This window comes from Onychomys torridus, chromosome 8, assembly GCF_903995425.1.
Source record: "Onychomys torridus chromosome 8, mOncTor1.1, whole genome shotgun sequence".
Classification (NCBI taxonomy): Eukaryota; Metazoa; Chordata; class Mammalia; order Rodentia; family Cricetidae; genus Onychomys; species Onychomys torridus.
The window spans coordinates 64294812-64309250 of NC_050450.1; the positions used below are offsets into that span (position 1 = coordinate 64294812).

The 14439-nt window shown below is 50.9% G+C and overlaps 1 protein-coding gene across 1 annotated transcript; it reads right to left on the reverse strand.

Annotated features, from left to right (window-relative positions):
• Positions 1 to 2161: 2161 nt before the first annotated feature.
• On the reverse strand, positions 2162 to 9330 carry Rflnb (refilin B). The gene is made up of 3 exons (XM_036196306.1): positions 8964 to 9330; positions 6369 to 6478; positions 2162 to 4462 (listed from the first exon to the last, which is right to left on the reverse strand). The coding sequence occupies exons 1-3, from the start codon at positions 9171 to 9173 to the stop codon at positions 4132 to 4134; spliced, it is 651 nt and encodes a 216-aa protein (XP_036052199.1). The 5' UTR covers positions 9174 to 9330; the 3' UTR covers positions 2162 to 4131.
• Positions 9331 to 14439: the final 5109 nt, after the last annotated feature.

Below are 14439 nucleotides of genomic sequence, written 5' to 3' on the forward strand. Positions count from 1 at the left end.
CTGGAGGGCTTTACTTCATCAGACTGTGAATCTTACTTTTTTTTTTTTTTAGCTAGGGATCGAACCCAGGGCCTTGTGCTTGCTAGGCAAGCAATCTACCACTGAGCTAAATCCCCAACCCGAATCTTTCTTTTTAGATGTGCATTCCCTCCACTACCTCATTTTGAGACCCTGGCAGTGAGGGGACATCTCAACTCAAGATAGCTTTGCTGTGCCCCTGACACTCACTCACTCCATCTGATGGTCATAGACACGAAGTCTCCAGAGGGTTCTAGATAAGTTCTACTTTCTGGTTTGTTGTCCAGCGCCTGCAGGGGTTTTCAGCCCACAGCCTCCCTTGTACCTCAAGAAAAGCAGGGTGGATCCTACCCAGGCATGCATTTTTCCTGTAAAATGGCAGTTTGAAAGGCACTGTGGAGAGATGTGACCTGACATCCCAAGTCATGGCCACATTTCCAGAAGTATCAAGGTCAGGGAAGAGTACACATCCACTCTGGAATCCAATTACCTTATTAAAAGTGTGCCCAGCAATCAATATCCACCCCTGCCCCCAGAAAGGCTCCTCACAGCTTCGTATTAATAGTCAAATAAAATCATGTCTAGCTGGGTATGCTAGTGCGTGCCTGTAATCCCAACATTCAGGGTGTAGAGGCAGGAATTCAAGGTCATTCTTGGTTACACAGTTGAGGCTAGCCTGGGCTACATGGGAATCTATCTCAAACAAATAAAAACGTGTCAAATTTTTTCAAGAGGCAAGCAGGGGCAGGATGGCTGTCGGGTAGACTGCCTGCCTGGCCATGAACAGGGCTTCTGGGGTGGGGGGTTTCTCGGGATGAGGTATTTCCTCAGTTTGCTGATCCCAACATCATAATTTTACTTAAAAAAATAAAAATAAAAACAGGCCAGGCACGGTGGCACACACCTTTAATTCCAGCACCTGGGAGACAGACAGACTGGTCTTTGTGAGTTTGAGGCCAGCCCGGGCTATAAAGTGAGTTCCAGGATAGCCAGGGCTACACAGTGTGTCTACTTATCAAAACAAACAAACAAACAACAAGAAAAACCAAAACCAGAAAAAACAACAAATAAAAAACAGAGTGAATAAATTCTAAAGCAAGCATCCCTGGGTTTTAGATAATTTATTGTTAAATGGAGAAGTCACAAAGCAAAATTGGAGTGGGACAGAGGTCGAAGATAATTTCAAAACTTTTTTTTTTTTTTTTTTTTTTTTTTGTCTTTTGGTGTGTGTCAAATACTTTCTAAGTTTAAAATCGGGAAGAGTGTCAAATGAAGTCTTTTTCGGACATTTGAAAGGAAAACTACCTTTCTCTAGAAACAGCCTCCACAACAGCCACAGCTGACGCAACAGAGCAAAAGCTTCATAACGAACACACCCAGTCTCTCACGCACACGCAGGAATGTCAAGTGTGTGAGTTTTAAAAATCTCCTTTTCTACTTTGCCAACCATCAAGGATCTGCTCTGGGCTGGTGACACCTCCCTCAGGATGGCCCAGGATGCCACCCAGCTTCCAGGCCTGCAGGTTTCGAGAAGATTCAATACAGCTGGCTCCTAGCGAATAACCTAACCGCATAAAACCTGCCTTTCCATCCACATCAGACATCCACAGTTGCTTGCTTCTACTTACTGAGATGGTTCTGGTTCCATCCACACCTAGAAGGTTCTGCCTGAACTCCTGAATTTAACATGATCCAACTTAACTAAGAGAGAGAGAGAGAGAGAGAGAGAGAGAAGAAAAAATGTCTTAAGGTATCATCATTCTGAACTCAAAACAAGTGTCTCCAAAGGGGCAGAGTAAAGCCTTTGTGATTTTCCTAATTCAAAAACTGTATTTGCCGGGCGGTGGTGGCGCACGCACTTGGGACACAGAGCCAGGCGGATCTCTGTGAGTTTGAGGCCAGCCTGGTCTCCAAAGTGAGTTCCAGGACAGGTGCAAAGCTACACAGAGAAACTCTGTCTCAAAAAACAAAACAAAACAAAACAAAACAAAACAAAACTTGTATTTGTTGGGTGGCGGTGGTGGCACATACCTTTAATCCCAGCACTCGGGAGGCAGAGCCAGGGGGATCTCTGTGAGTTCGAGGCCAGCCTGGTCTACAGAGCAAGATCCAGGACAGCCAGGGTTACACAGAGGAACCCTGTCTCAAAAAAAAGAAAAAGAAAAAAGAAAAAAAAAAAAGAATTGTATTTGCAAAAAGAAATTGTATTTCCCACCTCAGTGACAGTATAGAGTCAGACAGAAAATCCACTTCTGTCAATAAAGGCTTTTCCAAAGCCAAGTAGCACTTGTTACTCAGTCTGACTGAGGAGCTTGTGTGCCCCAGTGTGTCCCCAACTGAGCTGCACCCTAGTCAGCTGGGACCCCAAGGCCAGCAACCTGTCTGCCCAGGGGCATGAGTTAAAAACACAACAGAGCAGACATGGCTGTCTGTCTGCAGGGGACACAGGCTAGGCAGCGTGGCTCTAATCATCGCCACCGTCTTCACATGAGAGTGATTATCTTTGCACCTCTCTTCCCCGATCACAAGTCCCTGCTGTGGCCCCGGGATAGCCAGCACGTTCTCAAGTCTGCTTTCTGGACAGACGGAAGCCATCTGCAGAGACCCAGAGACATCACAGAAGGCAGAGTCTCTGTAACCCACCTGACAAGATTTGGAAATATTCAGAGGAAATATGTACAACTTGTTCTTTCCAGCGCTGGAATAAAAATCAGTTTGCCACTTTCTTCACTCCAGCACTGTGGGGCCTGGGAGGGGGTTCTAAGAAGCAAGGGCCAGGCCTGGGGTATGGGCATGGGACCAGCAGCAGCCTGGTGCACAGCACCCACTGGGCCAGCATCGTCCCTGCTGCTGGGAAACACTTTTGACTCATCCCCGACTCCACGATAGTTCCTTCTGTGTATACAGTGGTCCGAAAGAAATGTTCCCCCATCACCACAGAGGCAAGGCTGTGGTGTTTGAATTGTCACTCCCTACTCCCGAATTCATCTTAGCTTCATCTGAATGGTAAGGAATACTCCTTGCTTTTCTGGGCTAAACCCAATTCCTCCCAGTTTTGACATTATCACAGTCCTAAGAACCAGTCCATCGAGACATTTGATCATGAGGGTCTGAGTCACATTCGAATCTGCCTATCACAGCTGTCCCTGGGCATGGCGGCCCGCAGTGGAGTCTCTTTCCACACAGTTCCCACATGCGTTTCTCCAAAGCATTCTTTTAAAATGCCGTTCCTCTCAAAAAGAGCCTCTGCTGCATTTTGCCTTGTGGAAAAAAAAAAAAAAAAAGGGAAAGTATTTCAAAACCCCAAAATACCTATGAGCGGAATTACACAAGCCTAAGGAGATGTTAACCAGATGCCAAGCACGCTAGGGCTGCACCACAGCCTGAGCCCGGAACCAACCTTGGCGAGCCAGACGGCTGCGGTGCCCCAGACAGGACTAGCTGTTTACCCAACCCAGCGACGGCGGAACAGGCAGAGCATCTCCTTCTGGGGTTTTTGTTGTTCTCTCCTAATACCATGAGAAAGATTTTGATAATATTAAGAGTTTGGGTTAGCAGGAAGAACAAATGAAGCAGAAATGGAACACGGTCCTGAACACGAGTCTCCACAGATTGAGCACATCTGGGCACCACAGTCCACCGAGGTAGCTCCTTCTCTCTCTCTCTTTTTTTTCAGCAATGAAGATATGCATGGCTGACATTTCTTAAAACCCACTTTTTCTGTTCCAGAGACTTTCCCACTTCCTTCGTCAGAAAATGGAGGACAAGCTCACTTCAGCTGGTCCTGACGCCATTGTTCTGCCTATCTTTATTTTCTTATTAAATTGAGACTTTGGGGAAACTGCATCAACCAGCCAGGATATATATATATATGCTCCTTTAAAAAAACTATCTAAAAAAATTTTAAACAAAGCCAAGTTTCTCTATTATTATAAGATGCAGAGATTTTTTTTTTCTTTCTTCTTTCCCTGGCTAGGCTTAGAGGTATCTCTAGGTCAGCCTCCTCTGGGCTGGGATGATATGCAACAGCAATGTTACCCAACTTGTCCAGAGTGGTCTGGGGACCAGGGCAGTGTATGACCAGCTGGCCCAACCTCAAGTAGCTAGCTTGAGTCAGCATCCATCTGAGAGACCATCACTACCCAGGAACTCTGTGGCCTCGAGCTCCACACTGGACAGAAACCTCCTCAGCTTCTTGTGGCAGTTGTAATCCAGAGTGGTGGTGTAGACGGTCTTGGGGTACTTGGGGTAGATGATGGTGGTGCTGAGGAAGCGTGCGGCCTTGTGGCGGGGCTCGAAGTGCACCTCAGCCTTATAGTTTCGCCACGTGCAATTGGGGATACAGGTGACTGTCTGGCTGCAGGAAGCCACCACCAGCCCCAGGGGCATCTGCACATCATCGATGAAGTACCGCTCAGAGTCATACTTGACTGAGGAGGTGTACCTGTAGGGAGATACAAGCCAGCATGAAGCTGTCCGCTGAGTTAGAAGCATGGGGTCCCAAGTGTGACCTCTCATCTCTCCTGGGGTGCAAACACTGAACTTGGCTATACCAGAGAGAAGCAGCAGAGTCTATGGGAGTATTTAAAGGGATCGTCCCAAACGCCCTGGAAGAAGAAAAGCAAGATGCAGAGATGAAGGTCACAGTGTCCCTGAGTGATGATGGACTTGGGTGAGAAGGTGGATGGATGAAGGGATGGACTGACTGATACATCTGCAGGGATGGGGATAGAAATCATGGCCTTGAGTGCTAAGCAAGAACTCTACCCCTGAGCTAAGCCCCCAGGCCTGAGCTGAGACCTAAATGCAGCACACAGGCTTCCAAAGTTTACCTTGAGCTCACCATTTCCCAGAGCTGGCCACAACCCTGGATTCTACTCCCACCTGCATAAGCTAGAAGCCTTCAGTCTAGTGGCTTAACTTGCCTACACCTCAGAATCCTTTCTGAGGGCCACAGTGTCTACATGCAGCCAAGTGTTGTAGGGGTGACTAAGTCACACACAGCACAAAGACATTTTGGTCAATGACTGGCCACATATATGACAGTGGTCCCATAAGGTTACATCTTCCAGTGACGCAGCACCTTCTTAATGTGTATAAGTGCCGAGTGCTGGGAGTTCTAGAAGCTTGGCTACAGCCCTAGCCTCAGCGACTGGCCTACATGGACTACGGTTTGGAAACCTCCCAACTCTGGGGGGACCCAGGGACCTGACCCTATCAATGAAAGCCAAGTGCATCCCTGACGGCCACAAACTAACTTGCCATTTACATCCCTAATTGCTTTATTATTATTATTATTATTATTATTATTATTATTATTATTATTATTATTATTATTTTGGGACAAGGTCTTGCTAAGTAGGCCAGCCTAGACTAGGAACCGCAACCCCCCCACACACACACACACACCTGCCTCAGCCTCCTGGGCGCCAGCTGGGACTGTAGGTGTACACACCCTTCATGGCTGGGGGTTAATGTGTTCTGGAAGCATCACACTGACAACTTGGCTACATTAATATTGCAGTTTCACAGATGTTAGTGTCTCCACAAGCATCACGTGGCTGAGAACCAGCATTTTGTCTGTTCTCCCCGGAGTCACAAGACACTGATGGGAGCTGATGTCACGAAGTCCTAGTTTTGTCAGACACACAAGCTCCCGGGGAATAAAAGGCTAACCTGCTCACCTCTAAATGGGTGAACCTCCCTCTGTTCCATATCAAAGGCCCCTTTGTGTGCAGGCAACTGAAACTCCAGCTACAAAATCCTCCAGTCTCCAGAAGTCAAATTCCTTTTGCTAAAAAAGACAGCTGTTTGCTGGAACCTCTCCACCACTCTTTGCCCCCATAATCCTGGGTGAGATCTTCCCAGGGGACTTGTCCAGGGATGTAACATGAGACAGGGTCATAACACCTTCAAGGTGGGACAGAGAGGATGAGTGCCTTCTGGAAGTAATGTTCAACAAAATCTTTAGCACCCAAAGGCATGGATGAAATGCATAAAGAACTTCATCACAATATCTCACCTTTTTAAAAAGAGTGTCTAGTAGGCGTAGTGTGGCACACCTGTAATCCTAACACTCAGGAGGCGGAGATGGAAATATCATCCTAAACTTGACAACCTGGGCTACATAGTGAATGCCAAGCCGGCTAACTCGACATAGCAAGGCCCCATCTGAAAACTTTAACTAACTAGCTACATAAATAAATGGAAGATCTCTGTGTATTTAATTAGTTATCGAGCAAGACAATAAGTCAAACTATTAACAGTCTTTGGTACATTTTCATAACTAACTTTTTAAAACAATAAGCGATCGTACCTGGAATTTTAAAAACACTTTAAGAAACACTCACTTTATTTCCTTCGGTGGTAAGGGGTCAAACTCGACTCCTTCGCCGAAGGACAGGGGACAGAGCCGTGGTGAGCAGCTGGCAGCCAGCGAGTGGGTCAGAGATGCTGGGTTCTTCGGGGAGAGAGGAGAAAGTGGTTAGACCTAAGGCTGACGGGCTAAAGCATACACTCCACAGAAGGCTGAGCCTCTGAGCATCCGTAAGGGGGCCCCCGGGGTGACTACAGTCTGTCCCTACAAAGGACAGGCCTGGCCCATGGCATGGGGAGTGCACTGGACAAGGCAGGAAGGTCCGGGGTTCAAATCCCAGATCACTCCTCCAGCTCCGCTTTTCAGTGATGGGCCTTGCACCCCTGAGCACATTAGGCAAGGTCCATCCTAAATGTGCTCTGTGCCCTCGGGGGAGTTGAGCCACAGGCCCGACGTCTTTATCTGCGCACTGGGGGAAGGCTGTGAAAGGCAGAAGAGGAAGCTGGCATGGTGAACTCCACACCAGGACTGAGGCCAGAGCGAGAGGCTGCCCTGCCCCAGGACTCTGTGGTGAGAAAGCCCCACAACTCAAGCTTAACTCTTCAGAACCTTCAATTATGCAGAGCGCCCCCCTCCCCGCCCCCTTCCCCGGCTGTCACGTCTCAGCAATAGTTGGAGAAGGCCACACAAGGGAAAAAAGACCCCTGGATTTAAGGTAAAGATCCACCCCTCCTTCCCCACCTCCTTTCCTTCTGGGGTGGACAGAGGGTTCCTGCAACTCTGTGACAGTGGGGCACGGGGTGTTGCTGCTCCATGTCACCTTCCACCAGCCAGAAAGCTCAATGTGCAATGTGCAAGGCACAGCCTTTGACTCATCGGGGAAACTTAGGTGATGGTCTCTGGTCACCCAGCTTGCTGGAATCGGCCCTCTGCGCTCGTGTGCTGAGATAAACACAGTGCAGAGGGACCTCTGCAGCCCTTTGTGTGCTCTGGTTTTCTGAGGTCTGTCATTTTCTTTGCTTAATTTAAGAGCAAGAACTGCATCTCTGCCAGGGTGTGGAAGTGGCAGTCCCACCCACCCCCCAGGACAAAGAAGGCACGTGTTTCTGGAAGGTTGGCTCTGAGATCTTTACTGTGTTACCAGGACAAGACGTAAAAGCCGAAAGGACCGGCTGAGAGTCCTCGGAGTACTGCTGCTCCCGGGCTAGGATGGAGCTTAGTGATTCTGGGTTCAGGGAGAGGACACGGGTCAAACCAGCATCAGTAATGAGGTATGGCCACGACCTAGAAACAGTGGGTCCTGCTCTGCTCTCTGGCTGCTAGAATCTTCCCGTCAGGAGGGCACATCCCAGGCAGCTCTGGAAGCTGCAAGGTTATATGGCCACCCCGGGTAGTTCTCCCACACCCCCAAGACAACTTTCATCCAGGGGTCCGTTCCCTGTCTCTCATTCTTGCCCACCAGGCAGATACTCCCTGGGCATCTAGGTGTGGGAGGGAGATGAGGTGGGTTAACAACAGTAATGAGAGATAAATGCACAAGGACACACTGAAGGACTGACACCAAGCCACAGGTTCTGGAACATGTCTGAGAAAGCTCCCAGAGGAGGTGACATCAGGACTTGGATGGGACAGGTGAGGGTCAAGGTTCATGTCAGATGGAAGAAGTGACATCAGAAGCACCCGTGAGTGTCTCTGGTCTGTGGTCAGAGCAGGTAGGATGAGGCTAGAAGGCTAGACAGCCAAGCTGAAGCAAGCTTCACCTTGGAATGAAGTCTGAGGTGCCGAGGCTTGCTGACACAGGGTCAGTAGGTCAAAAAGGCCCACACCACCAAAGCTTCACCATGGTCCTTAAGAATAACAACACTGCCACTGACCACCCCACGGGAGGCACAGTCAACAGCCCCCCCTAAGTCCTACTTTGAGCTTCTACTGTAGGCAGGATGTGGCCTCTCCTGAGCTCTGCCTGCAAACCACCACCTGAACAGATATCCCTGGGCAAAACAGACTTGGAGTTTTTCTTGCAAAAAGTTAAGTAAAAGGATTACTACTTCTCAAAGCCTTGACCACCTGGAGGACTCTGATCTCATTAAGATCAGAACTCTGGCTGAGTTAGGTATTCAGGATCCGGGCCCACCAGCACACTGAAAGCTCACGGTGTAACTCCTCGGGTCTCCCAAAGGCTAGCCTGCCTAGTGCCAGGAGCCCAGAACACACCCCTCTCCCAGGTCCCGGCAGAGGGAGGCCGCCTTGGGAGCAAAGCCTCCGGGCGTGGGCCCCCGGGTGGGGAGGGCCCGGTTAGTTCCCTGTCCGTGTCCCGGGAGCCCCACCCAGCCCGCCCCGGCAGGAATGTGGTCGAGCCGCAGCTTGGCAGCCCCGGGGGCCACCACCTCGAAGGGAGGAGACCGCGGCTCGCCTCTCCCGGGTCTCCCGCGCCTCCCAGGCGAAGACAATTTTCCAGCCACTGGCTCCAGCTGGCCAGGCTCTCTCGCTGCGCTCCCGCCCCGGCTCCCGGCGATGGCCACGCCGTCTCGACGGGCGGGTGGCCGCACCGACAGCGAGCGCTGGTGAGTCCCCAGGCGGGCTCCGGGTGGGCCAGGACCGGGAGAAGTCCGCGCACGGAGCAACTCACCGGGATTGCTGGGGTCGCCGCCGCGTCGGGCTCCAGCGCCCCAGGGACCGGGGCGCGCTCTCCACCGCCGCCCGCCGCCGCCGCGAGCCCCCAGTGGCTGGGGCTAGGGCTTGGGGGCAGCCCCGAGTCCGGGCTGTCCAGGACGCCGTCGCCCTTCTTCTTCGTGTCCACGAGCTCGGGGACATCCTGCAGGCTCAGCCGGCCCACCATGGCTGCGCGTGTGGCGGGGCCGGGGCACAGCCAGAGCGGTGCTGGAGCGCGAGAGAGGGCCGCACACGCGGGCCAGGGCCGCTGCCCTCCGGGCCGCCCTCCTCGCCCCGCCGCCGGCGCGTTGTCCGGGTGTCGCCGGCGGCCGCGCTCGCTCGAGGCCCCGCCCTCCGCCCCGCCTCGGGGGCCGGCCCAGCCATGGTGACCGCCGAGAGGCCGTGCACCAGGGGCCGCTGCGCTCCCGCTGCGCTCCCGCTGCGCGCCGCCCAGCCTGCAGGCGCCCCATCTTCCCGCGACGCCCCCTCCGCACCCCTCCCCCGCGGCAAGCCGCGTCGCCCGCTGGCAAGGCTGCCGGGCTCCGCCGGCCCCCCACCCTGTCCCTGGGGTGTGCGGGGATCCTTGCCCCTTGCCCTGTCCCCCGGACCCCCGGAGGCGCTAATATCTCTAGATCTGGCAGCCCAGAGCCAGAGCCGAGTCCTAGCCTGCAGAGGCCTGGGGGGGGGGGGGGGAGGACGAGCAAACAACTGGAAATTATTAATACTTAATGCGCTTCGCATGGCTCCGGCCGCCTGTTGGCTCAGCAGGGCCGGCTCTGGCTCTCAGGTCTGCCCCGGGAGAGAGACGGCCTACTCCTCCGGACTCCGGGGTCGTTGATCACTCCCTGGAGGGGTGCTTAGCTGAACAGGCTATGGCTAGGCCCGGCAGGAAAGTTCTGAGGGTGTCACAGGCTTAGATCTTCAAGAGAGACCAGCAAGCAAACTGATCAGCGGCTGGCTGTTCTGGGACTCAAGACCCCCTTATGGAGGCCACGGGTTTGTTGTTGTTGTTGGTGGTGGTGGTTTTTCACTCTCAGGAACTCTGCTCCTGTGCCACATGAGGGGATCCCTTCTAAAACAAGACAAAACCCAAACCCAACAACAACAAAACCCAGACTGTGGCCCTTCCTGTTAGGTTTGACAGAGAAGCCTTTCTTCAGTGGAAACTAGTTGCATTGGGGGTCTGCCCAAATTCAATGCTTTTTTTTCTCATAGAGATGTCCAGGGTCAGCACCAAGTACAGAGTCACCACACTTCCCTGGCGTTTCTAATGCTACTTGAGGTCCTGGAACCATCGGGTGCCAGCTCTGAGCAAGTGCCATATACCCCACCAGAGGACAGCCCTGACCCACCTTCACAGCCCGGTCCACAACTCTGCAAAGACAAAATATCTGTCCTGCTCGGGTCAGATTTGTTAACAATCCACATTTAGAGTTACTGGATCTGGCAGCCAAGTTCAGTCCTCCCTTCTCTCTATCCATCACTTTTAGATAAGGAGACAGAGGGACTTGCTTTGCCTTCAAATCACATGATAAGTAGAAGGAAGCTAGCTGTGAACCGAAAGCCAGGATCATCCCTTCTACAGAGGATACATTCTGGTGTGGGCTGTACTGGGAGGCTGTTCATTCATCCAGGGCACATGAGGACAGGTTACAAAATCCACAGTGTATGGTACCAGACAAGTGTCTAACGCAAGGACATTGTCACACTTCCCCACTCCGGTTGATCCCAACATCTGCACACCTCAGCAGTACTGGACCCCTGGTGTCAGAGGAGGAACCTCTGTACTTTCTGAGGGTGTGAAACGTGAGCTGGTCATACTGGGAAAGATGGCCAGGAAGGTGGCAATTACTCCAAGGAGCTGGTAGGCCAGAAGAGCTGGAGACTGAGAAAGCTCAGCATGCTGGGCTCTGACAACCACACTCCATCTCAGTGCAGATTATTGTGGGGAGTTTGCCTACTTTGGGACTTGCTGACTCCAGAGCCTGAGAAGCCACATTGCCACCCTCTGAGCTGTATTCTGAACACTATCTACATTTTGGTAGAAGATCCACGGAGTCATCAAAGGTGCTAGCATAAGAAAGAGAATATGAAGCTTCCAGCTTTGGAGGGTTCAAGTGAATCCAGGGAACTCTTTTGGGTACATGTCCTCAGGGCGCCAGCATCATTAAGCAGCTGGCCCAGGATGTCACAGAGGCTTCTGGGTCCAGGAGTAGCAGCCATCAAACTGGACACAGGGAGTAGCTGGTCTACCGCCTGTATGGGTTCTCTCTGACAGCAAAGAACAACCTCTCCCAACTCTTTTAGGCACAGACCAAGCAGGGCATCCTCCTGCCTCTGGAGAACTTCCAAGAAACTCTCAAAGCATAAGCTGAGTAACCCACTACTCCTTCCTTCCTTCTTCCCTCCCTCCCTCCCTTCCTTTCTTCCTTCCTTCCTTCCTTCCTCCCTCTCTTGCTTCCTTCCTTCTTCCCTCCCTTCCTTCCTTCCTTCCTTCCTTCCTTCCTCTCCCTCCTTCCTTCCCTCTCTCCCTCCTTCCTTCCCTCCCTCCCTTTCTTTCAGATCTGCTTAGCACTGATTTGTGCAGAAATCAGAAGGGCTTGGAGAATTAACCATAGGTCTGTTCATGATGAAGAGGCCAATATGGTGAACCTCCATTCCACGCAGAATTGTTTACCAACTTGTGCCAATAATCCTATCTGGTTAGACCTCACCTGGGACACCTGGCATTCCTGGGGGCAGGGGCAAAGGTGCTCTTGGAAAGAGAGAGAACTAAACCACTGGCTCAAGGGGTCTGAGAAGGGGACTTACCCTGTAACCTTGTACGAGCCTTGAAGCACAGATCCTGGAAATGGACTCTATCTCTGAAGGCCTGAGTAGTGAGTTTAGATTTTATTTTATCTATCTATCCATCTATCTATCTATCTATCTATCTATCTATTTATTTATTTATTTATTTTGGCTTTTGAAGACAGGGTTTCTCTGTGTAGTTCTGATGCATCTTGGATCTTGATCTGTAGACCAGGCCGGCCTCGAACTCACAGATACCTGCCTGGCTCTGCCTCCCAAGTGCTGGTATTAAAGGTGTGTGCCACCATTGCCCGGCGGAGTTTAGATGTTAAATGTTTTGTTTTTAAGTCAAAATCTTACCGGCTGGCCTGAAATTCTAGATAATTCTCCTGCTTCAGCCTACCACATTCAAGTGCCAGGATTATGGTGTGAACCAAATACCCAACTTCAAACTGTACATATACTAGGGCCTTTAAAGAGATTGCCATGAGGATTCTTCATCATCCTACATCTTATTCCAGATGTTTCCCCCAGGATGTTGCTCAGAAAATTCTAATTAAAGCTTGGGGGAAATTCCAGGCCAGTCAGGGCTACATAACAAGGCCTTGTTTAAAAATAAAATAAAATAAAGTCACCAGGGGAAGGGAAAAGGTACCTGATTCTCTCCTAACCCATCCCATCCCAGTTTTGGAGACAGGCTTTTATTTAAGGAGCAGCTGGGGTGTCTGTAGAAACCAGGAGGTAAGTTAGACAAAACAAGCATGGCCCAGAGAGATCACGGAGCCTACACAGGGATTGGCCTCATCTCAAAGCAGCCCTTTCAGAGAGGGGCCATCACCCCTAGGCCTAGATCACAGAGGCACCATGTCCTCACAGAACTTGGCTTTCAGCCTGAGGCCTCTCCCAGCAGGGCCTCAGGAACAAACGCTGCCTGACAATGGATGCTAGTCCTGCATTTTTGTGGGGGTTTTTGCACTAAAGTAAACTGATGCCCAAATGGGAATTAAGTCAGACTAGGGCCAGGCAGGACCCTTGTTTCTGGGGAACAGCTTGTCTTCAGCAAAGCCAGCCAGTGGATTAAAACTAGTCCTGGCTCAGGCTGCTGGCTTGTGTCCACATCCATGGCACCTTGCAGTCTCCAGCCTCCAGGGTTCCAGGTTGTTCTCTCTTAAATAATGTAGAGGATCTGCCTCCCTGTCCAATCAGATCTCTTCTTTCCTTTATCTGTATTCATGCCAACAAAAGGCTTTAAAAAATAGAATTTAATTTTGTCTTTTGAGTATCTGAAGATTAAAGTCCTTGTTTTCAAAGGACGTTGAAAGGAGACTGCCATCTTCAGCAAAGAAGGGAAAGGTAGGTGGCACTACCAGCAATACCAGCACTTGGGAGATGGAGACATAGGAATCAGAAATTCACGAAGTGAAGGCCATCCTTGACTACCTAGAGAGTTTGAGGTTAGCCTGGGCTACATAAGACCTTGTCTTTTCTTTTCTTTTTTAAAGGGAACAGGCTGTATGAAAAAGATGTGCTTTAGCCAGAAACCAGGAACTGTGGTGCATACTTGTAATCCCAGCACACAGGAGGCTTAAGACAAAGATATGCTCTAATGGTTAGTAACCCAACACAACCCACACGAGGGTGGGCACTGGGCTGGGGTGGGGATGGGAGATAACCAGGAGCCCTTGGGATTCACAGGGGCACAGAGCCAGAACAATACCCAGGTGCTTGCTTGGCAGTTTCACAGCTAAGCAGGCCTGAAGGACCAGCAGGCCCTTTTTCCAATCTCTCAGCTGGGAGCTCACTAGTTTAGGTGGAGGGATGTGGTTTGCTCAAGCCAGGGGGCAACATTAACCCAGAGACCAAGTGTGGCCGGTATGTAATCAGGCAAATGTTCCCTGTTGGGAGCCCCTACAAGCCAGTAAACTCTGGCCCTACCTGGATGCTCCCATCTGTAAACTCGGAGCTGACTTTCCCAAGCACTCTCTAGTTACACTTGAAAAGGCCCACTCCTGGTCTTTGCAAAATACACACAGATGGGATTTTGCAGAGGGCTAGGGCACATGGCCTCCTTGGGCCTACATCAACGCATTTGTTCTCTGGCTCTGTTAGGCACATTCAGAATGGACAAGGGCTTGCAAGCTGGGAAAACAGCCCTGGGTTAAGCAACTCCTTGGCTGACAAATAGAAGGGTATGCTGTCATTGTCTCTTAGACAAACAGTTGACCTGTGGGGCCACACTGCAAAGGCAGCCTCATAGGTCTCCAAGGTGCTTCAAGACCAGAGAGGATGCAGCACTGTACAGTGCCTGAGACAGGATGGAGAAGGGGAGCCTTTGGGTACTGCCAGTTGCTCCTCATATGACAGTTGCCTGGGGCTGGAGAGATGGCTTAGGAGTCAAAATCATTGGCTGTTCTTTCAGAGGACCTGGGTTCAATTCCCAGCACCCACATAGAGTGTCACAACCCTCTGTAACTTAGGGGATCAGAATTCTTTATGTCCTGGTACCTCCAACCCAGTAGTTATATTTTTTTTCTCTTTTTTATTTTTATGTAGTTGAGAATGACCTTAAACTGAATACCTGACTTTCCTGCTTCCAGCTTCCAAGTGCTGGAATTATAGGTGTGCACCACCATGCCTGGCTTTTTTTTTATTAATTTAAAATT

Excerpts from the sequence above, each read along its gene's own strand:
- Rflnb (XM_036196306.1), bottom strand. The coding sequence starts at position 9,173 with ATGGTGGGCCGGCTGAGCCTGCAGGATGTCCCCGAGCTCGTGGACACG. Across the intron at positions 6,479-8,963 it reads CGGCGACCCCAGCAATCCCG|AACCCAGCATCTCTGACCCA; the intron begins GTGAGTTGCTCC and ends CTCTCCCCGAAG. Across the intron at positions 4,463-6,368 it reads TTACCACCGAAGGAAATAAA|GTACACCTCCTCAGTCAAGT; the intron begins GTGAGTGTTTCT and ends ATCTCCCTACAG.